The following is a 24,252-nucleotide window of genomic DNA, read 5'->3' on the forward strand; positions in this document are numbered from 1 at the left end:
TTGCTCTGACCGTAACTTAGGTACAAGCTGGCTCATTGGATTCCACACTTTCTCCTTTTTCTATTGTGGATCACGGATTTGTATTTTAAACCACCTCGGATACTATATCCTCTTGAAAATGAGTGTCGAGAACGCGAAATGGACATTCACAGTGACTTTTATCTCCACGACAATACATCGGCGAAGCTCTTTAGCTACGGAGCTAACGTGATAGCATCGGGCTTAAATGCAGATAGAAACAAAAGAAATAAACCCCTGACTGGAAGGATAGACAGAAGATCAACAATACTATTAAACCATGGACCTGTAACTACACGGTTAATGCTTTCCAGGCTGGCGAAGCTTAACAATGCTGTTGCTAACGACGCCATTGAAGCTAACTTAGCAACGGGACCTCACAGAGCTATGCTAAAAACATTAGCTATCCACCTACGCCAGCCCTCATCTGCTCATCAACACCCGTGCTCACCTGCGTTCCAGCGATCGACGGAGCGACGAAGGACTTCACCCGATCATAGATGCGGTCGGCGGCCCGGAGACGGAGGAAGTCAAAGTGAGGTCGGCGGCTAGCGCGTCTGCTATCAATCTCAAAGTCCTCCTGGTTGTGTTGCTGTAGTCCGCCGCTAATACACCGATCCCACCTACAACTTTCTTCTTTGCAGATGTCCAGAATACTGTGGAATTTTGAGATGAAAACAGAGCTGTTTGTATTGAGATACAATGTGTCCGAATACTTCCGTTTGAACCATCGACATCACGCGCATACGTCATCATACATAGACGTTTTCAACCGGAAGTTTCGATTTTTAAAATTGCACTTTATAAGTTAACCCGGCCGTATTGGCATGTGTTGCAATGTTAAAATTTCATCATTGATATATAAACTATCAGACTGCCTGGTCTGTAGTAGTGGGTTTCAGTAGGCCTTTAAGTAGGACAGAAGAATGTGTGTTTTCCAATCAAGCACTGTTCTGCAACATTAAATTTTATCGTTGTTATAGCAACGCAAACTAACTCGTCTCGTTCCCAGCTGGAAGAGTCCAACCGCACGCTCACCGTGGATGTTGCCAAGCTGGCCAGCGAGAAGGAGGAGCTCAACAACGAGCTGAAAGAACTGCAGCAACGTGAGTGTTATTGTTGTGGGACCTGCCAGCTACAGCAAATAGAAGCAAAATCAAGAAGAAAAAGGATTTTAGAATCTTTAACAATGAGCTTGTATTTGCTAATCCTGCAGAGCTCCAGCAAGCGAAGGATGAGGAGACAGAGATGAGCTCAGTCATGACGTCCTTTGAAAAGCAGGTGCAGAATGAAAGGACGCTAAAAATTCAGGTGTGTGTCACGCCGCCTACATAAGACGGGAAAAAGTCAAACTCTTTTCTTTACTTTCAAGAATATTTTTTCCCACAAGATATTATTAATCCAGACGGTTTATCGGCTGTTACTAAAAACGATATTGGCCTGCAGGCTTGTGTTCAACTTGATACGTTAGACTTAGACTTAGATTTAGACTTAACAAACTTTATTGATCCACAAGGGAAATTGTTCCACACAGTAGCTCAGTTACAATGGATGGAAAGAATAATACACACAAGGGCACAAAAAGAGGGCGAAAACAATAGGTATAAAGTAGACTAAAAATGTATCATAGTAGCAATATAAATATATAACATATATGCAGTGTTGGGTTAGTGACTGAAAACCAGTAACTAGTTACAGTTACTAGTTACTTAATTTCAAAAGTAACTCAGTTACTTACACCAAAAAAGTAATGCGTTACTGTGAAAAGTGACTATTTAGTTACTTATTTTTTTAAATTGCTTTAAGGCTCCCATTAATGCCCTTTTAGCCTTCATTTCAGTACTGTTATTGCACTGGAGAATAATACAATCTGTTGATCAACTTGACATGCATTTGCATCACTGAACTCTGCTAAGCAATGTGGTCTACATACAACTCACAAATACAAAGATATGTTTCAAAGGGCCAATTTATTTTGGGCCAGAACAAATTGACAAAACTATTTTAAATAGCTGCAACATAACATACATAAGTAACAAACACTATAATAACATGTCACAACACAGCTGTAAACCTGGCTTCACCCAAGGAAGGCACACATGACATGATTATATGTCATGTCACTATATACAGCACACATACTGCTATACACACAAAGCCTAACCAGGTGTTTTTTTCTCTCAAGGAATTGTGAAATAAAATCATGTCTTCAGTGAAGCCCAGAACACTCTACGCATTTCCCAAGTTTTAGTTTAGAGAAAAGGAAAGATTGGCCTGGCCCACTAGCATCCCTCTTTATGTTTGTGAACTTTATAGTCTATACATTTAGAGTTATGTGATAATCAAACACTCTAGAAGTCTAGAATGAAAGAGTATATAAGAGAATTGACAGAGTGTGTGTACCTTCAGTGCTGAATGATCAGCAGAGGCAGAGTTTGGAGTGTCTTCTTTAGCTTGCTTTCCATGTTTATGTACTCACTGTCCACTGTGTCTAGGAACTTGGAACATGTTCTCCATGCCATTTGCCATTTGATGCCGGTATCATGCTAATTAGCTGCCTGAAATCGGGTGACTCCACTGTAGAAATAGCCTGCATGTCTTCTAGCACATACGCTGCAATGGCTCTATCAATGTTGTCCTGGCTAGCAGTCCCTCCGTTAAAATCCATCCGCTGTGTGTCTCTCTTTACTAGTTTCGTCGAAGCATGTTGCTTTTGTAGCTGTTTCAGCAGATTTGAATTGCTGTTTTGATAGGATCTCTGATCCAAGACACAACTTACATTTAACTAAAATGTTATTTTCTTTGTGCTCAACAAAAGCAAAGTAGTGAGAATATCTCCATGTTAAGAAACTCGGTTTCGGCACCGCCATGATGTCTTGTTAGTAAACACAGACACGACCTCCACCACCCACACACACCCACACAGAGCGCGCCTCTTGTGACAGAAGAAGAATCAGAAGGACGACACCGCAGCGCTCCAATAAAACACACTTAGATCTACTCAGTTTCTAGCCGATAGTATATAAAAAATTACGTAAAATAACGCAGTAACGCATCATGTAGTAACGGTAACTGAGTTACTGAATATAAAAAAATAACGCGTTAGACTACTAGTTACCGCCGAAAATAACGGCGTTACAGTAACGCGTTACTTTGTCCCAACACTGCATATATGTAATATTTACATATTATATATACAGTATATAATATATACTGATATATTATTATATTATATTATATTTGTATATATATTTGTGGCAACAGTATTTTTTCTTGAAAAGATCAAATTAAACTGCAGGAATATTGTGAGTTTTTGTAATTGTCTTATTCCAAATGACAAAGTACTGAAAACCGTCTTAGTAACATGCATAAGTGGGTTCAAGTATTGCTCCCAAAGCTGTAAATTTAGTATTGTAAACACAAATAATCTATTTAATGTCAACAATCATTGAACTATTAACCCCACAGACTGTTTTCAGTACCATTTTACTGTTATACAAGTGTAAAAAAAAAAGTTAAGCACAGTGTACTTGAATCCAAACTATTCGATACGCAGGCCATCAACAAGCTTGCCGAGGTGATGAACCGAAGGGAGACGGTGAGGGGAGTCCACCGAGGCACCGACACCGAGGTGCACAGGAGAGAGAAGGAGAACAGGAAGCTGCAGCTGGAGCTGAGATCAGAGAAGGAGAAACTCAACAGCACCATCATCAAATACCAGAGAGAGCTGTCGGAAATGCAGGCGGTGAGTACGCCCACACGACGTAGACACAGACTGATACATGAAGATATCCCTAAGAAGAAAAGGGATTTTATAGAAGATATTAGTGGATCAGGACTCAAATATCTCTTGCAAAAGTAACAGGTGTTCAGTTTTCAGCGGAAATGAAATTGCTTCCTCAGTAGCCTGCGTTCTTATCCTTGTGACGTCCCCTTATTAAAGTGCATTTAGCTACTTGCTGGTGTACTGTAGCAGTCTAGATTATCCAGGGGTCTCATCTGTAAAAACTGTGTGGAATTCTGACTAAAAGTCTTCTTACACCTCAGGGGTGTCAAACTCATTTTAGCTCAGGGGCCGCATGGAGGACAATCTGTACACACGCGGGCCGGACTATTAAAATCATGGCATTAAAACAAAATAATAAAGATAACTTCAGATTGTTTTCTTTGTCTTACTTTGGCCAAAAATAGAACAAACACATTCTGAAAATATTACAATAAAAATATAGAAAAAAATACAGACAGCGGTAAAGTTTAGATCCATGAAGGAAAGAAGAAAGTGAATGAATGTTTATAACTGAACACATTTACATATGCATAAAAACATTTTTTCTTTTGAATAATTTTTTTTAATTAATTAACGTTTATGACAACTTTTTTCCCAAACACAATTTAGAATGTGAGATATAACAGGATAATGCATACATTTATCATTTATATATATATATATATAGGTTTATTTGGTATAGGGACAGATACAGAAACATAGATATCTGAAACAGTTATCCAATGTATGCATCATAGAGTTTGTAGCCAAAGCTAATTTACAACACTTGTACCCAACAACAACAACAACACAGATGTAACATTATTAAAATAGGAAAATAAAAAGAATAAGGCAAAGAGGAGTCGATAATAATGATAATAGTAATAACACAGACAAAGTGCAGACTAGATAAAAACCAATTAGTAAAAATTAGTAAAAACTAAACATGGGAACACGATTGTTGCTCAACTAGCCACAATTTTGTTTGTTTTTTGAAAGTGACAAGTGCAGGTATACTTTTCAAAGTGTCACTTAGAGAGTTCCATAGTTGTGGTGCTTTTATTGAAAAGGCAGTCTGGGCTAAAGATGTTCTACGGAATGGAACGCAACAGTTGCCTTTTGACGTTGCTCGGGTGGTAGATCTGGTACCACTTTGCAGTCTTGTAATTGCCTTGCAGAGCAATTGGGGAGCAGAGTTATCCAAGCATTTTAAAAACCAGTTTGACTGTGTGTAACAAAATAAAATTGGCAAAACTTAAAATATTGTATTTGGTTAAAATTTGGCAATGATGATATCGTATACCGTATTTTTCGGAGTATAAGTCGCTCCGGAGTATAAGTCGCACCGGCCGAAAATGCATAATAAAGAAGGAAAAAAACATATATAAGTCACACTGGAGTATAAGTCTAATTTTTTGGGGAAATTTATTTGATAATACCCAACACCAAGAATAGACATTTGAAAGGCAATTTAAAATAAATAAAGAATAGTGAACAACAGGCTGAATAAGTGTACGTTTAATGAGGCATAAATAACCAACTGAGAACGTGCCTGGTATGTTAACGTAACATATTATGGTAAGAGTCATTCAAATAAATATTTACCAAACAATCTGTCACTCCTAATCGCTAAATCCCATGAAATCTTATACGTCTAGTCTCTTACGTGAATGAGCTAAATAATATTATTTGATATTTTCTTTCTTTCTTTCTTTTAGTTTATTTCGAACATGAACACATTTACATCATAATACATCACACAATTTCATATCATTTCATTTACATCATGCCCGAAAAGGAGTAGAAAGAAGCAAAGCTTATTTAATCCTACCCCTTTCCCACTTCAAAGCATTTACAATTATATAAAATCATTTACTGACCTTTTTATATAATAAAATAACATCTATGAATTAGTATATACAACAGTTTGTAATATGTAATTAATTAATTCAGTCATTATTAACATACTGAGATGAAGAATATTTTCAATAAGGTTGGATGTTTTTCTCATAATTCTTCTTCTTTGTACTTTGTAAGCACTATTAATTTAATTTTATGGTAATGTGTTAATAATTTCACACATAAGTCGCTCCTGAGTATAAGTCGCACCCCCGACCAAACTATGAAAAAAACTGCGACTTATAGTCCGAAAAATACGATACTTGATTTTGAAATATGTAATGCTCATAAGGGTATTCTAGTAAAATACGAGTGTGTAAATATGGGATGTGTAAATATCAAAATATTACGTCAAATCACTTTTTGTCAGGCAATATTACATTTAATGACAATTTGACATAAATTAATACATCCAAACACGTTGTACATATTTATTATGTGCACGAAAAAATAACAGTTACAATTGTGTGTATATTCCAAACAAGAAAGAGGTTTTATCACATCAACATCGGACTAACAATAGACCTTTAAATCTCATTAATCCCACAGAAAAGGCACACTGTCCTTTTCCGGGCACGATAAAGTCTTAAATCATGTCAAACACGTAGCAATACAATAATCACGGAGATAAAGTGTTTGTCTTACACCTAGTAATCTGCTGTGGACACACCAAGACAAAAATGCAGGTTCAGCGAGCGCTGCGCGCCCCCACGAAGGAAATACATTTTTGGCCTGCATTCACATTTTGCCACAACACACATGGGGGGGAAAGTCGTAGTTGGAAAAACAGCCCATTTAACACATTTTCACGCACACCTCAAACCATCCGCACGCATCCAATGCTTTCTCGTGCGCACGTGATTAGAGATGTCCGATAATATCGGCCTGCTAATATTATCGTCCGATAAATGCTTTATAATGTAATATCGGAAATTATCGGTATCAGTTTTTTTATCAGTATCGTTTTTTATTTTTTATTTATTAAATCAACATAAAAAACACAAGATACACTTACAATTAGTACACCAACCCAAAAAACCTCCCTCCCTCATTCATTCACACAAAAGGGTTGTTTCTTTCTGTTATTAATATTCTGGTTCCTACATTATATATCAATATATATCAATACAGTCTGCAAGGGATACAGTCCGTAAGCACACATGATCGTGCGTGCTGCTGGTCCACTAATAGTACTAACCTTTAACAGTTAATTTTACTCATTTTCATTAATTACTAGTTTCTATGTAACTGTTTTTATATTTTTTTACTTTCTTTTTTATTCAAGAAAATGTTTTTAATGTATTTATCTTATTTTATTTTATTAATTTTTTTAAAAAAGGACCTTATCTTCACCATACCTGGTTGTCCAAATTAGGCATAATAATGTGTTAATTCCACGACTGTATATATAGCGGTATCGGTTGATATCGGTAGCGGTAATTAAAGAGTTGGACAATATCGGATATCGGCAAAAAGTCATTATCGGACATCCATACACGTGATACATATCTCGTGCGCACGAGAAACCTTTGCATGCGCACGAGATAGTTTCTTGTGCACACGAGATACATATGTAAAAAAAAATTCCCCCCCCCAAAAATTTTTTTCCCCATGTCCCTTTAGGGCAGGGGTAGGGAACCTATGGCTCTCGAGCCAGCTGTGGCTCTTTTGATGACTGCATCTGGCTCTCAGATAAATCTTACCTGACATTGCTTAACACGATAAGTAATGAATAATTCCGCTGGTAATCACAGTGTTAAAAATAACATTCAAAATATAAAACATTTTCATGCATTTTAATCCATCCATCCATCCATTTTCTACCGCTTGTCCCTTTCCATCCATCTGTTTTCTACCGCACCTGTTCAAGAAGTCGCATTATTGGTAAGAAGAATTTTATTCATTATTGGTTAGCTTCAGGAAAACAGTGTTATTAAGAAGAATAAGAGACTTATTATACTCTAAAAATGTTGGTCTTACTTAAAAATGCACGCATTTAATTGTATTCAGTGTTAAAAAATATTATATGGCTCTCACGGAAATGCATTTTAAAATATTTGGCTTTCATGGCTCTCTCAGCCAATAAGGTTACCGACCCCTGCTTTAGGGGCTCCGTAACAACATACATTGTGTGGGAAACATTGTGCATTTTTTGGCCTCATTTTATGTTTATGCAATCTTTATAAATGAGATCCCAGATTAAAATTAGTTTGCAAAAGCAATATTTTTTTATTTTATGTTTATTATTAACACCGTATTTTCCCTTTTGACTCCATACATCTTCCTGTTTGCATTCTTGCTACCGATAAGACAATGGCAAAACAGACCGAGTTTATCCTACTCAGTGGCCTAGTGGTTAGAGTGTGCCGCCCTGAGATGGGTAGGTCGTGAGTTTCAACCCCGGCCGAGTCATACCAAAGACTATAAAAATGGGACCCATTACCTCCCTGCTTGGCACTCAGCATCAAGGGTTGGAATTGGGGGTTAAATCCCCAAAAATGATTCCCGGGCGCGGCCACCGCGGCTGCTCACTGCTCCTCTCACCTCCCAGGGAGTGATCAAGGGTGATGAGTCAAATGCAGAGAATAATTTTGCCACACCTATTGTGTGTGTGACAATCATTGGTACTTTTAACTTTTAACTTTACAAACCTATAATTCGGAGCTGAGAAAAACCAAATTGCACGTTTGTGTTTGTCGCACAGCTAATCGTAGAGGAGAACCAGGTGCGCCAGGAGCTCCAAATGACGTTGGCCAGCAAAGACAGCGACATCGAGCAGCTCCGGTGCCAGCTCACCTCCCTCAGCGTTCACTCCCTGGACTCCACCAGCATCAGCAGTGCCAACGACTTGGACGGGAGCGAAGGTTACCCAGGTACCGCCAAACATTTACTATTATTATCTCCTCTTCCTGTTTTCACTTTCAATCTTCTGCACTTTTTCATCTTTTTTCCCCCCCCCCTCCTCCTTCCCCCTTGGGGCGTAGTGCGTATTACTCACTCACAAACCTCCGAATCAATGTCCTTCACCTACCAGCGCACACACAAATCAGTGCGCGTCGACACTCGGCCCGACCTCCGACGTTCTGCACACGCTCTCCTTGACTCTGACTCTGAGGACTCTGAGGAATGTGAAGAGCGGGGCCAGAGTCCCCTGGCTCTCACCTACCAGCAGCCTGAGCCTGAGAGTGCAGGTGACCCTGCATGGCGGTTCATGGTGTACATGAATAATATCCATTGTGGATTAATATACATCAAATATTACATTTAGCTCAGCATGATGACTAATCCCTCTTCTCTGTTCAATCTGCTGTGTCTTTTAATCCTGTTTTACTCACACTTTGACTGTTATCAACAAAATGAACAAAAGTTTTGGTACACAGCATTTACAGTATGTGATAAATCAGGTGTTAAAGGCCTACGGAATTATTTTTTTTTATTTAAACGGGGATAGCAGATCCATTCTATGTGTCATACTTGATCATTTTGCGATATTGCCATATTTTTGCTGAAAGGATTTAGTAGAGAACGTCGACAATAAAGTTCGCAACTTTTGGTCGCTGATTAAAAAAAGCCTTGCCTGTACCGGAAGTAGCGTGACGTCGCAGGTTGAAAGGCTCCTCACATTTCTCCATTGTTTACACCAGCAGCGAGAGCGATTCGGACCGAGAAAGCGACGATTACCCCATTAATTTGAGCGAGGATGAAAGATTTGTGGATGAGTAGCGTGAGAGTGAAGGACTAGAGTGCAGTGCAGGATGTATCTTTTTTCGCTCTGACCATAACTTAGGTAAAAGGGCTCATTGGATTCCACACTTTCTCCTTTTTCTATTCTGGATCACGGATTTGTATTTTAAACCACCTCGGATACTATATCCTCTTGAAAATGAGAGTCGAGAACGCGAAATGGACATTCACAGTGACTTTTATCTCCACGACAATACATCGGCGAAGCTCTTTAGCTACGGAGCTAACGTGATAGTATTGGGCTTAAATGCAGATAGAAACAAAAGAAATAAACCCCTGACTGGAAGGATAGACAGAAAATCAACAATACTATTAAACCATGGACCTGTAACTACACGGTTAATGCTTTCCAGCCTGGCGAAGCTTAACAATGCTGTTGCTAACGACGCCATTGAAGCTAACTTAGCTACGGGACCTCGTCAGAGCTATGATAAAAACATTAGCGCTCCACCTACGCCAGCCAGCCCTCATCCGCTCATCAACACCCGTGCTCACCTGCGTTCCAGCGATCGACGGAGCGACGAAGGACTTCACCCGATCATAGATGCGGTCGGCGGCTAGCGTCGGATAGCGCGTCTGCTATCCATCTCAAAGTCCTCCTGGTTGTGTTGCTGTAGTCCGCCGCTAATACACCGATCCCACCTACAACTTTCTTCTTTGCAGTCTTCATTGTTCATTAAACAAATTGCAAAAGATTCACCAACACAGATGTCCAGAATACTGTGGAATTTTGCGAGGAAAACAGAGCTTTTTGTATTGGATCCAATGGGGTCCGAATACTTCCGTTTCAACCATTGACGTCACACGCATACGTCATCATACATAGACGTTTTCAACCGGAAGTTTAGCGGGAAATGTAAAATTGCACTTTATAAGTTAACCCGGTCGTATTGGCATGTGTTGCAATGTTAAGATTTCATCATTGATATATAAACTATCAGACTGCGTGGTCGGTAGTAGTGGCTTTCAGTAGGCCTTTAAAGCATGACCCCTGATTGTTAGTTCTTCATATTACCAAGACAATTGTAAGCTTGCAACTTTGGAGAAGAACCTTACTTACTAAAATTGTGTTTAAAAGTCAATTAAATGTCATTAACACATCTCCCATTTGTGTTGTACTATCTTGTAGACTCCAGACTGGAGGGATTTCTTTCACTTCCTACCAAGCAGACAAAGCGATTTGGCTGGGACAAAAAGGTATTATAGCAGTGATCATCTCTTCTGTACAAAACCCAAAACCAGTGAAGTTGGCACGTTGTGTAATTCGTAAATAAAAACAGAATACAATGATTTGCAAATCCTTTTCAACTTACCGTATTTTTCGGAGTATAAGTCGCTCCGGAGTATAAGTCGCACCGGCCGAAAATGCATAATAAAGAAGGAAAAAAACATATATAAGTCGCACTGGAGTATAAGTCGCATTTTTTGGGGAAATTTATTTGATAAAAGCCAACACCAAGAATAGACATTTGAAAGGCAATTTAAAATAAATTAAGAATAGTGAACAACAGGCTGAATAAGTGTACGTTATATGAGGCATAAATAACCAACTGAGAAAGTGCGTGGTATGTTAACGTAACATATTATGGTAAGAGTCATTCAAATAACTATAACATATAGAACATGCTATACGTTTACCAAACAATCTGTCACTCCTAATCGCTAAATCCCATGAAATCTTATACGTCTAGTCTCTTATGTGAATGAGCTAAATAATATTATTTGGTATTTTACGGTAATGTGTTAATAATTTCACACATAAGTCGCTCAAGAGTATAAGTCGCACCCCCGGCCAAAGTATGAAAAAAACTGCGACTTATAGTCCGAAAAATATGGTATATTCAATTGAATTGACTGCAAAGACAAGATATTTAATGTTAAAACTGAGAAACTTAATTAAATCATTAACTTAGAATTTAATGGCAGCAACACATTGCAAAAAAGTTGGCACATGGGCATTTTTACCACTGTGTTACATGGCCTTTCCTTTTAACAACACTTTGGGAACTGAGGAGACCAATTTTTGAAGTTTTTTAGGTGGAATTCTTTCCCATTCTTGCTTGATGTACAGCTTAAGTTGTTCAACAGTCCGGGGTTCTCCGTTGTGGTATTTTAGGCTTCATAATGCGCCACACATTTTCAATGGGAGACAGGTCTGGACTACAGGCAGGCCAGTCTAGTACCCGCACTCTTTTACTACGAAGCCACGCTGTTGTAACACGTGGCTTGGCATTGTCTTGCTGAAATAAGCAGGGGCGTCCATAAAAAAGACGTTGCTTGGATGGCAACATATGTTGCTCCAAAACCTGTATGTACCTTTCAGCATTAATGGCGCCTTCACAGATGTGTAAGTTACCCATGTCTTGGGCACTAATACACCCCCATACCATCACAGATGCTGGCTTTTACACTTTGCGCCTATAACAATCCGGATGGTTCTTTTCCTCTTTGTTTCAAACAAGTGTTTGATGAGCATTCCTCAACTTTCTCAGTCTTTTTGCCACAAAATCCAAATGAGCTAATATTTGCACAAAAAAACGTTTTCCAGTGTGAACATTAAGTATCTTGTTTTTGCAGTCTATTCAATTGAATATAAGTTGAAAAGGATTTGCAAATCATTGTATTCTGTTTTTATTTGCGATTTACACAACGTGCCAACTTCACTGGTTTTGGGTTTTGTATTTACCTTTAATAATGTCTTTATCATTAACCGAGTTCGCCCCCTTTGTTTCCCTGTACAGTATATCGTGGTGAGCAGTAAAAAAATTCTGTTCTACAACAGCGAGCTGGACCGAGAGCTGGCTAACCCTTTCATGACTTTGGACATAGAGTGAGTTCATTCATCAAATAATCCACCATCAGATTAGTAAAAAGAACATAGTGACATTTAACGGCATTGTCACCTTGTTTAAAAATGTTGCTTATCATTCACGATGCTTATGTGAAACAAAAACACATCTTTCTCATTTGTTTGCATTCAACGTTGTAAAAAACTGCAACAGTAGCAAGACAGCTAGCAATGCAGGTAATAGGGATGCGATCTGTTCTGCCCTATAAAGCCCTCTAAAGTACCTCCAACAGCGTTTTATATACATGCTGTTAGAAGGTATGTAATGTAGTGACAGGCTCTTTCATGGTAATCTGTAATATTTACTCATTTTAAGCATGAGTGAAACGTCTTTCCCTTGGCTCATTGACTTTGCAGAATGCGTCGCAAGAAATGCTATTTCCATCAACAAACAACAGCAGACTTTGTGAGAGTCAACAACAACTACTTTGGGACAGATGATGATGCAGAACTAGAGATGTCCGATAATGGCTTTTTTTGCTGATATTCCGATATTGTCCAACTCTTAATTACCAATTCCGATATCAACCCATACCGAAAAATACAGTCGTGGAATTAACACATTATTATGCCTAACTTTGTTGTGATGCCCCGCTGGGTGCATTAAACAATGTAACAAGGTTTTCCAAAATAAATCAACTCAAGTTATGGAAAAAAATGCCATATTTATTATTGAAGTCACAAAGTGCATTATTTTTTTTAACATGTCTCAAAACAGCAGCTTGGAATTTGGGACATGCTCTCCCTGGGAGAGCATGAGGAGGTTGAGGTGGGCGGGGTTGGGGGGCGGGGGGGTGTATATTGTAGCGTCCCTGGAGAGTTAGTGCTGCAAGGGGTTCTGGGTATTTGTTCTGTTGTGTTACGGTGCGGATGTTCTCCCGAAATGTGTTTGTCATTCTTGTTTGGTGTGGGTTCACAGTGTGGCGCATATTTGTAGCAGTGTTAAAGTTGTTTATACGGCAACCCTCAGTGTGACCTGTATGGCTGTTGACCAAGTATGCCTGGCATTCACTTGTGTGTGTGAAAAGCCACAGATATTAAGTGATTAGGCCGGCACGCAAAGGCAGTGCCTTTAAGGTTTATTGGCGCTCTGTAATAATAATAATAATAATAATACCTGGGATTTATATAGCGCTTTTCTAAGTACCCAAAGTCGCTTTACATGTTTTTCTGAACCCATCAATCATTCACACCTGGTGGTGGTAAGCTACTTTCGTAGCCACAGCTGCCCTGGGGTAGACTGACGGAAGCGTGGCTGTACTTCTCCCTACGTCCGTGTACACAGCGGCGTTTTCAAAAGTCATACATTTTACTTTTTGAAACTGATACGGATCATTTCCGATATTACATTTTAAAGCATATATCAGCCGATAATATCGGCAGTCCAATATTATCAGACATCTCTATGCAGAACTTTATATTTTTTAACCCGAAAATAAGGGGGACGTGCTACAAGTTTTCGATAGAAGCTGGGTGCAAAGAAGAACCAGCTTTAGTCAAACTAACCATCATGTAGTAGTAGTGCAAAGTGCTACACAAGAAATACAAACCTAATAAAACAAACACTTGCTGTACAATGTCCGCTCTCACTCGGATGCCGACTGATGTGTAGGCTTTATACTCCCCGTTTAGGTGATGAATTTAGCATAATCCTCACTCCTCAGGTTAAAAATGCTGGGATGAAACGAGCATCTTGCTGCATCTTCCTACGATGTCTTCGCTTTCAAGTTTAATTTCAAAGTTGACCAAATTCTCTCTTTATGGCCACAATCTTCTTCTATACAGGTGTGAGGCATGATTTATAATCTAGCATTCACTTTTCCAAACTCAGATGCGATTTAGAGCGGCAGCAGAAACCTAGTTGCTCAGGAAGCTTGCTTGAATCTCTGTAAGCAAGGCGCTTTGTTACTAAAAAATGTTCCTCTGTGTTAATACTGTTTTAATAGCTCGGTTATTATGCAGGTCACAGCATATAAATGAAGTGTTGTTGGCAATTCTTGGATTTTTTTTGAAGAGGGCTTCATATGTGGAATAGATGAACCCCATTACCATTGTTTGCCAGCTCTGGTTACCAGTTATTTTTTACTATTTAGAACGCAGAGAAAGACGTGCTTGTTCTTGTCTTACATAAGGATTGTGGATGATTGGCAAAGTTCCCAAAAAAGTGTAGTTCCCCTTTAAGTCTCATTGAATGAGGAAAAATAAGGTAAAGGTTACTAGGTCATGGCATACACCAGTTTAACATTAAGCCCAATGCACTTTGGTCAGCTCAAATAAACATTTTATAAGCCAATAAGATATAATTGCTTAAAGTTGGAGTGAATCAATTGCGTTGTTTTGTGGATGTATGGAGTTTCTCCAGGTTAGTGATATTGCTGAAAAAGCTTAATATATGTTTTAAATATTCAAAGTGCAACGCAAACACAGACAGGTGACATTTAGATCAAATAATTGTTAAGTCTGTGTGTTTTCCTTTCATTTTTATTTCCAAAATATGAACCCGCCAGCCCAAAACTGACAATCGGTAGAAAATTGATAGATGGATGGAATTCGATTTGTTTATAGCACAGGTGTCAAACTCAAGGCCCTCCACGTCATTTTATATGGCCTGCAAAAGCCTGGAAATAATATGTGTCAATAAAATACCATATATTTTCTTTCTTTACTTTATTATTTTCTTACTAAAGGTATTGGTTTTTTTTTCCAGATTGACAGGGAAAAAATCAGTGTCCAATATTGCAACAAATATTATATTATCTAACTTTTTTGGTCAAAATCCAAATAAATACTTAAATATCTGCTTAACTTATGATTTTGAAGCAAGTTATCCATCAAATTGTACACTATGAAAATTACGAATACATTTTACTGTAAAATTTAGGGAGTTTTTTACAGCATATTACTGTATTTTGAAAAAAAACGACCAATGTTTGTTTTTTTACAGTAAAATTCTGTCGACTGAGCTGTCAGTTTTTGTTTTGTTTTTTTTTACTGTAAAATCCACGGTTGATGATTTTATGGTGCCACATTTTATTATGGTAAAAAATTGGCAGCCGAGTTGCCAAAATAAAATTAAACAGCGGTACTGTATTCCTATTTACAGTAGTATGTTGTAAAAATAATAATAATTAAAAAAAAAAAACACCATATATTTTACAGTAAAAGTCTGGGAACTAAGCTGCCAGTTTTTTCTGTAAAAAATGGTTTTACTTTTTACGTTAACATTTTTTTAAATATATAAATTCATAGGCAAATTCATTAATTATTAACTGTTACAAGCGGCCCTCTATTGGCAGCCATGACTGCGGTGTGGCCCTCAATGAAAACAAGTTTGACACCCCTGGTTTATAGCATAACAATGCATCTGTGTTTGCATTATTATTAAAGGCCTACTGAAATGAAATGTTTTTATTTAAACGGGGATAGCAGATCCATTCTATGTGTCATACTTGATCATTTCGCGATATTGCCATATTTTTGCTGAAAGGATTTAGTAGAGAACATCGACGATAAAGTTCGCAACTTTTGGTTGCTGATAAAAAAAGCCTTGCCTGTACCGGAAGTAGCGTAACGTCACAAGTTGAAAGGCTCCTCACATTTCCCCATTGTTTACACCAGCAGCGAGAGCGATTCGGACCGAGAAAGTGACGATTACCCCATTAATTTGAGCGAGGATGAAAGATTCGTGGATGAGGAACGTGAGAGTGAAGGACTAGAGTGCAGTGCAGGATGCATCTTTTTTCGCTCTGACCGTAACTTAGGTACAAGCTGGCTCATTGGATTCCACACTCTCTCCTTTTTCTATTGTGGATCACGGATTTGTATTTTAAACCACCTCGAATACTTTATCCTCTTGAAAATGAGAGTCGAGAACGCGAAATGGACATTCACAGTGACTTTTATCTCCACGACAATACATCGGTGAAGCACTTTAGCTACGGAGCTAACGTGATAGCATCGTGCTTAAATGCAGATAGAAACAAAAGAAATAAACCCCTGACTGGAAGGATAGACAGAAAATCAACAATACTATTAAACCATGGACCTGTAACTACACGGTTAATGCTTTCCAGCTTGGCGAAGATTAACAATGCTGTTGCTAATGACGCCATTGAAGCTAACTTAGCAACGGGACCTCACAGAGCTATGCTAAAAACATTAGCTCTCCACCTACGCCAGCCAGCCCTCATCTGCTCATCAACACCCGTGCTCACCTGCGTTCCAGCGATCGACGGAAGGACGAAGGACTTCACCCGATCATCCGTGCGGCCGGCGGCTAGCGTCAGCTAGCGCGTCTGCTATCCAAGTCAAAGTCCTCCTGGTTGTGTTGCTGCAGCCAGCCGCTAATACACCGATCCCACCTACAACTTTCTTCTTTGCAGTCTCCATTGTTCATTAAACAAATTGCAAAAGATTCACCAACACAGATGTCCAGAATACTGTGGAATTTTGAGATGAAAACAGAGCTTTTTTGTATTGGATTCAATGGTGTCCGAATACTTCCGTTTAACTATTGACGTCACGCGCATACGTCATCATACATAGACGTTTTCAACCGGATTTTTAGCGGGAAATTTAAAATTGCACTTTATAAGTTAACCCGGCCGTATTGGCATGTGTTGCAATGTTAAGATTTCATCATTGATGTATAAACTATCAGACGCGTGGTCGGTAGTAGTGGCTTTCAGTAGGCCTTTAAGTATTGTTACCCCTGTTGGAAGGTTCTGGAAAAGTACAAACTTTGAAAAGAAGAGTTAACATGAACGTGTGACTGAGCTACCATCATCCAACATGCTATGCCAGCAATCATCAATCATTAAATAGAGTTCTTGCTCTGAGAAAAGAAATAGAAATAGAATTAATGACAGTTTGGCGATTGCCGAGAATGCACACAACAACAAGGTATGGCGTTCAAAAGGAATGTTCAAAGTTGTCAAAGTTTGATGTCCAGTTGAGAGTTGCAACCTGGCAAGAAACTTCTATTGAAGCAGTGAACTTAGACCAGATTGAATGTTATATTCTTACTGTACATCTACTTTATTTAGGGTTGTGTTTTTATTTTTATTTGAGCTATTGTCTCTTCTTCCCTACCGCAGCAAGCTGTTTCACGTCCGGCCTGTGACCCAGACAGATGTGTACCGTGCAGACGCCAGAGAAATCCCTCGGATATTTCAGGTAGGGTAATAATACCACATCAAAAAATATGTTTCTATCTCCTTCCAGTTGGTAATGCTCTGCAGTGTATGAAACATTTTCCATGAACTGTTTATTGCGCCACTTCAGCTCTTGACATGACATTTTTCATTATTTTTAAACACTGAAGTTGAGACCAGAGCCGTAACTAGGATTTGACAAACACCAAGGTCAAAAATTGGTGGTCCAGGATGAAATCACGGGTATCACAGGACCATATAAATTATATTACGTTGAGCAACAGAATGAATTTCCATAATATCAAAAGTTTTAATTGAGAGATAATTATTAATCACTCATCCATCCTAGTCACGTCCGTTGTGTCCTTGGGCAAGACACTTCACCCTTGCTCCTGATGGCTGCTGGTTAGCGCCTTGCATGGCAGCTCCCGCCATCAGTGTGTGAATGTGTGTGTGAATGGGTGAATGTGGAAATACTGTCAAAGCGCTTTGAGTACCTTGAAGGTAGAAAAGCGCTATACAAGTATAACCCATTTATCATTTATTTATCTACCATCTTTGATAATCAGAATGATTTTGTAACAGTCTACTTGTTTTATTAATATCCTGAAGTTTAGCATATTACCGTATTTTCCGGACCATAGGGCGCATCAGATTATAAGGCGCACTGTCGATGAGCGGGTCCATTCAGGTCTATTTTCATACAAAAGACGCACCAGATTATAGGGCGCATTAAAGGGGTCTTTTTTTTTTTCTTTTTTCTAAATGTAAAATACTTCCTTGTGGTCTACATAACATGTAATGGTGGTTCTTTGGTCAAAATGTTGCATAGATGATGTTTTACAGATCATCTTCAAGCCGCTTTCTGACAGTCGCTTCAGGATGCGCCGTTTTGTGGGCGGTCTTATTTACGTGGCTCACATTCGGCAGCGTCTTCTCCCCGTCATCTTTGATGTAGCGGTGTAGCGTGCAAGGACGGGGGTGGAAGAAGTGTCAAAAGATGGCGCTAACTGTTTTAATGACATTCAGACTTGACTTCAATGAATAACGGAGCAGCATCTCCTCATCCGTGGCTCACTAGTGCAACAAGTGAAAAACGGTGAAAAACTGTCCAACCGGAACTCTCTAATAACTAAAATTCCTTGGGTGAATAATGTAAACTCATTACACCGGTATGTTTTAGTGCTTTCATGGCAGATATAAGTAAGAACTTTACACTACTTCATATTATAAATGGCAACAGTGGAGGAAGAATGTCCCATAAGAAGAAGATAGAGAAAAAGACGAAGCTTATCGACTACGGCGTCGCCACAGACTACAATGGCGGAGGCGCGCAAATTTTCAGGACTTATGCAGATCCCAAATACAGATCAGCGGGTACCAGAAGGTAAGAAAAGTAGCTTTTGCATAACATTGCGAAACAAAACACTAGATAATGTCTTACCTTATACACGCACCATAATAATACTGGTATGTTGAAGCACAGTACAATCCATCAAGCGGTGCGGCTTCATAGCTTACCAAAGTCGTACTAAAACATTTTGATAGATTTTTCAGCGCCGTGTGTAATGTTCTATATTTTCAATGGAACATACCGGTATACAATTTTGGTGTTGTTTACTTGAGTCATATTGCCGTCTACACGTATCTGCCGTCATATTGCAATCTACACTTATCTCTTATGTGTGACTGCCATCTACTGGTCACACTTATCATTTCACCATGTACCACATTAAAAATAGCTGCAAGGTCGGTAAGCACGACCAAAATTATTCCGTACATTAAGCGCACCGGGTTATAAGGCGCACCGTCAAGTTTTGAGAAAATGAAAGGATTTTATAGTCCAAAAAATAGGGTAAACAATTTTAATATCATTAAAACATACATTTTGAAAACATACCAAATTTCCAACCATGATCAGGGTTCAAATCTAAGATCTTCTGCTTTGTTCTGCACGTACTAATGACGTCGGCCACGGAGGCACCGGAAGTGATGGAGGAAACTTTGCCTTCATGTTTTAATAAGTGACGTGGGCAGGAATACATTTGGGGTAAGATATTATATGAAGCGCCTTGTCATTTAATAATTTACATTTTAATGTGCTTCTTCACACAAAATGCCCTGATGGCGAAGCCCTATCTATGCAGAGCGCGTGTTCTGCATTTAGGGCAGGGCGGCACTTGACTGACAGGACTACAGTATTATACAGACAGCGTTTCACTTCAGTTTCATCAGTATGATTTAGGCCATGTCCACACGAACACAGATACTTAACAAACGCATACTTATCTCTGCGTTTAGGCCTCTTGTCCACACGCAGACGCCATACTTTTGTCTTTAAAAACGCAGACTTTTACAAACGCTGGCCAATGTGTAGAGATCTAAAACTCTCCGCTTAGCGCAGTGGTTCTTAACCTTGTTGGAGGTACCGAACCCCACCAGTTTCATATGCGCATTCACCGAACCCTTCTTTAGTGAAAAATAAAATGTTTTTTTTCAAATTCAAGACAAAGTTATATGTTTTTGGTAACACTTTAGTATGGGGAACATATTCTAAGTAACAAAGACTTAATTTAGAGTTTTGTGGACACTAGGGGAACATATTCTAAGTAATAAAGACTTAATTTAGAGTTATTTGGTTAGGGTTAGGGTTAGAGGGTCAGGGACAGGGTTAGAGGGTTAGGGTTATAATAAGGCCATGCCGAATAAGGCATTAATAAGTACTTAATAATGATTAGTTAAGAGCCAATATGTTACTAATTTGCATGTTAATAAGTAACTAATTAATGGTGAATATGTTCCCCATACTAAAGTGTTACCATGTTTTTTTACTGGTGCACAAAATAAACCGTGCATGAACATCACCTTGTTCAAAGAACAAAACCAACACAGTGCATAAACTCACAACAAATTACACACCTGCAAATCAGTCTGACTTCTGCTGTTGTCGTTTCTGTAATACGCCGATAGGGAGAAGTTTTTATTTGCACGATGAGTCGGCTGTGTCTTGACCTCCGCCGAACCCCTGAGCCCGACTCACCAAACCCAGGTTAAGAACCACTGGCTTAGCGTATGCGTGTACATGGCACAAACGGAGACTTGTGAGGACGTCAGGGGGGCGGTAGAGAGGCAGCGGTGTGACAGACCTCATAGTAAGCACCTCAAATGATGTATATTTATTACTTAGGTTAGGGTTAAGGTTTTCATTGTATATTAGTGCGACCCCCCCCCCCCCCCCCTTTTTAAGGTGACGGGCAATATGTGCATTCGTATAGTTAGGAGGAGATGCCTCGTTCAGCGCAAAAAATGTGTCTGGTTTGAGCCAGGTTTCGCTGAGACCAATGACGTTAAGATTGTTGTCTCTAATGACCTCATTAACTAATGACGTTTTGGGAGACAATGATCTTATGTTTAAAAAGCCCATATTATAGGTAGTGGGCTGTTTTGAGGAATTTTTGTTAAAGTTATATAAAATAAAACAGGTCCCAGAACAGAACCCTGGGCCACACCACATGACAGGTTGGACACATTGGACATTACATCATTAAAAGCAACATTAAAAGTTATTTCGTTTATATAAGAAGTAAACCACCAAGTATATTTCATATCATCATCCTTTTGTCACCTAAAAAAAATACGGAGGACATGACCTCGGTGTCCTCAATGGTAGTTACGGCCATGGTTGAGGCCACGCTGTTAGTCATGATTTGAGAGTTTTGGTCAGCAAATGTTTTGAAGTTATCGCCCGTGCTCACAGATCCTGTACGCCAACGAGGGAGAGAGCAAGCGTGAGCAGGAAGTGGCCATGGAGACCACACACTTCGGCGAGCGCCCCTCCTACATCAGCCACAAGGGCCACGAGTTCATCCCCACGCTTTATCACTTCCCCTCCAGCTGTGAGGCCTGCACGCGGCCCCTCTGGCACGTCTTTAAGCCGCCGCCGGCCCTCGAGTGCCGCCGCTGCCACACAAAGTGCCACAAGGACCACCTGGACCGGAAGGAGGAGGTCATTGTGCCTTGCAAGGGTCAGTATATACAATTCATAACTTAGATTTTTGTGATTAGCACGGCTATCCCACATGTTTTTTCTCTTGTTCCCTGGCAGTGAGCTACGACATGTCCACCGCCAAAGAGCTGCTTTTGCTGACCAACAGCCAGGAGGAGCAGCAGCGATGGGTCAGCCACCTCCTCAAGCGCATCCCTAGGAAACACCCGTCACCCGTCGCCTCCCCGCCCCACCTCCCCGAAGGGGCGCCATCGAGATCCTCCCCCCGTCTATCGCCGCGCCGGTCGCCCAGAAACTCGCCCAGAGGCTCGCCCAAAAGCTCGCCGCACTTTTCACCGCACCGCGGGGCCATTAAGTTGCCGTCCACCAGACAGCAGCCATCAGGGAAGGCCAGGTATGTTTTGTATCTTTACATATTTTGATTTATATTGCCTATCCCTTTATTATTACACAATGTTTATTAACTAATTACTTTTATTATTAACAATAATCATGTCTATCTTTGTTGCATACTTGTGCATTGACATAATATGGATAAAATGCTTTCAAAATTATTAAAAAAATTAATCATCTTACCATTTATATTTGACTATAAATACGTTTTTTTTTACAATAAAGGGGGCCTATGATCATTCCAAACTACATTTAAAGGCCTACTGAAATGAAATGTTCTTATTTAAACGGGGATAGCTGATCCATTCTATGTGTCATACTTGATCATTTTGCTATATGGCCATATTTTTGCTGAGAGGATTTAGTAGAGAACATCGACGATAAAGTTCGCAACTTTTGGTCGCTGATAAAAAAGCCTTGCCTGTACCGGAAGTAGCGTGACGTCGCAGGTTGAAGGGCTCCTCACATTTCCCCATTGTTTCACCAGCAGCAAGAGCGATTCGGACCGAGAAAGCGACGATTACCCCATTAATTTGAGCGAGGATGAAAGATTCGTGGATGAGGAACGTGAGAGTGAAGGACTAGAGTGCAGTGCAGGACGTATCTTTTTTCGCTCTGACCGTAACTTAGGTACAAGGGCTCATTGGATTCCACACTTTCTCCTTTTTCTATTGTGGATCACGGATTTGTATTTTAAACCACCTCGGATACTATATCCTCTTGAAAATGAGAGTCGAGAACGCGAAATGGACATTCACAGTGACTTTTATCTCCACGACAATACATCGGCGAAGCACTTTAGCTACAGCGCTAACATGATAGCATTGTGCTTAAATGCAGATAGAAACAAAAGAAATAAGCCCCTGACTGGAAGGATAGACAGCAGATCCACAATATTACCAAACTCTGGACCTGTCCACACAGTTAATGCTGTACCGCCTGGCAAAGCCTAGCAATGCTGTTGCTAACGACGCCATTGAAGCTAACTTAGCTACGGGACCTCGACAGAGCTATGCTCATTAACACCCGTGCTCACCTGCGTTCCAGCGATCGACGGCTTGACGAAGGACTTCACCCGATCATCGATGCGGTCGGCGGCTATTGTCGGATAGCGCGTCTGCTATCCAATTCAAAGTCCTCCTGGTTGTGTTGCTGCAGCCGGCCGCTAATACACCGATCCCACCTACAGCTTTCTTCTTTGTTATCTTCATTGTCCATTAAACAAATTGCAAAAGATTCACCAACACAGATGTCCAGAATACTGTAGAATTTTGCGATGAAAACAGAGCTTTTTGTATTGGGATACAATGGTGTCCCAATACTTCCGCTTCAACCATTGACGTCACGCGCATACGTCATCATACATAGACGTTTTCAACCGGAAGTTTCCCGGGAAATTTAAAATTGCACTTTATAAGTTAACCCGGCCGTATTGGCATGTGTTGCAATGTTAAGATTTCATCATTGATATATAAACTATCAGACTGCGTGGTCGGTAGTAGTGGCTTTCAGTAGGCCTTTAACACACTTCCTTGTGGTCTAGAACAGGGTTCTTAACTTTTGTGACCTCTGGGTCCAACTTTTCCACTGCAGAGGGGCCCTGGGCCGACTCAAATATTAACATGCTCACTCTTGATTTGAATCGTTTTCAATAATTATATCTAACCTACTTACATTACAGTTCAGCAGGCCAAACCTTGTCAAATAATATGATACCACTCGATAAGGCAATTGCTGAAGGAATTGCGTGTGATGCTGAAGTTGAACCGAAATCCTGGAATTTTTTTAGAATTGTTGAAGTAGAGCACACAATTCCCAAATGAGCTAATATTTGCAGAAAAATAACAAAGTTTACCAGTTCGAACGTTAAATGTCTTGTCTTTGCAGTCTATTCAATTGAATATAGGTTGAAAAGGATTAGCAAATCATTGTATTCTGTTTTTATTTACCGTTTACACAACGTGCCAACTTCACTGGTTTTGGGTTTTGTACAACACCTCCAGTGGATTTCAAGATTCTGTCAGAGGACTCTCTATGGAAGCGGTAAAAAATAGAGATGTCCGATAATGGCTTTTTTGCCGATATTCCGATATTCCTTAATTACCGATTCCGATATCAACCGATACCTATACATACAGTCGTGGAATTAACACATTATTATGCCTAATTTTGTTGTGATGCCCCGCTGGATGCATTAAACAATGTAACAAGGTTTTTCAAAATAAATCAACTCAAGTTATGGAAAAAAATGCCAACATGGCACTGCCATATTTATTATTGAAGTCACAAAGTGCATTATTTTTTTTAACATGCCTCAAAACAGCAGCTTGGAATTTGGGACATGCTCTCCCTGAGAGAGCATGAGGAGGTTTGGGGGTTAGGGGATAGCGGGGGGTGTATATTGTAGCGTCCCGGAAGAGTTAGT

The 24,252-nt window shown here is 39.7% G+C and overlaps 1 protein-coding gene across 2 annotated transcripts in view; it reads left to right on the forward strand.

Annotated features, from left to right (window-relative positions):
* LOC133641115 (rho-associated protein kinase 2-like) overlaps positions 1 to 24,252 on the forward strand; it is a 146,500-nt gene that overhangs the window by 113,518 nt on the left and 8,730 nt on the right. For both annotated transcript variants that reach the window (XM_062034989.1, XM_062034988.1), the window contains exons 23-31: positions 1,031 to 1,124; positions 1,235 to 1,329; positions 3,575 to 3,763; positions 8,388 to 8,556; positions 10,557 to 10,624; positions 12,169 to 12,257; positions 17,372 to 17,450; positions 21,186 to 21,453; positions 21,534 to 21,828. In XM_062034989.1, coding sequence (XP_061890973.1) covers positions 1,031 to 1,124; positions 1,235 to 1,329; positions 3,575 to 3,763; positions 8,388 to 8,556; positions 10,557 to 10,624; positions 12,169 to 12,257; positions 17,372 to 17,450; positions 21,186 to 21,453; positions 21,534 to 21,828 — 1,346 coding nt within the window. The remainder of the gene's footprint in view (positions 1 to 1,030; positions 1,125 to 1,234; positions 1,330 to 3,574; positions 3,764 to 8,387; positions 8,557 to 10,556; positions 10,625 to 12,168; positions 12,258 to 17,371; positions 17,451 to 21,185; positions 21,454 to 21,533; positions 21,829 to 24,252) is intronic.

The sequence above is a fragment of the Entelurus aequoreus genome, linkage group LG23 (genome assembly GCF_033978785.1).
Source record: "Entelurus aequoreus isolate RoL-2023_Sb linkage group LG23, RoL_Eaeq_v1.1, whole genome shotgun sequence".
Classification (NCBI taxonomy): domain Eukaryota; kingdom Metazoa; phylum Chordata; class Actinopteri; order Syngnathiformes; family Syngnathidae; genus Entelurus; species Entelurus aequoreus.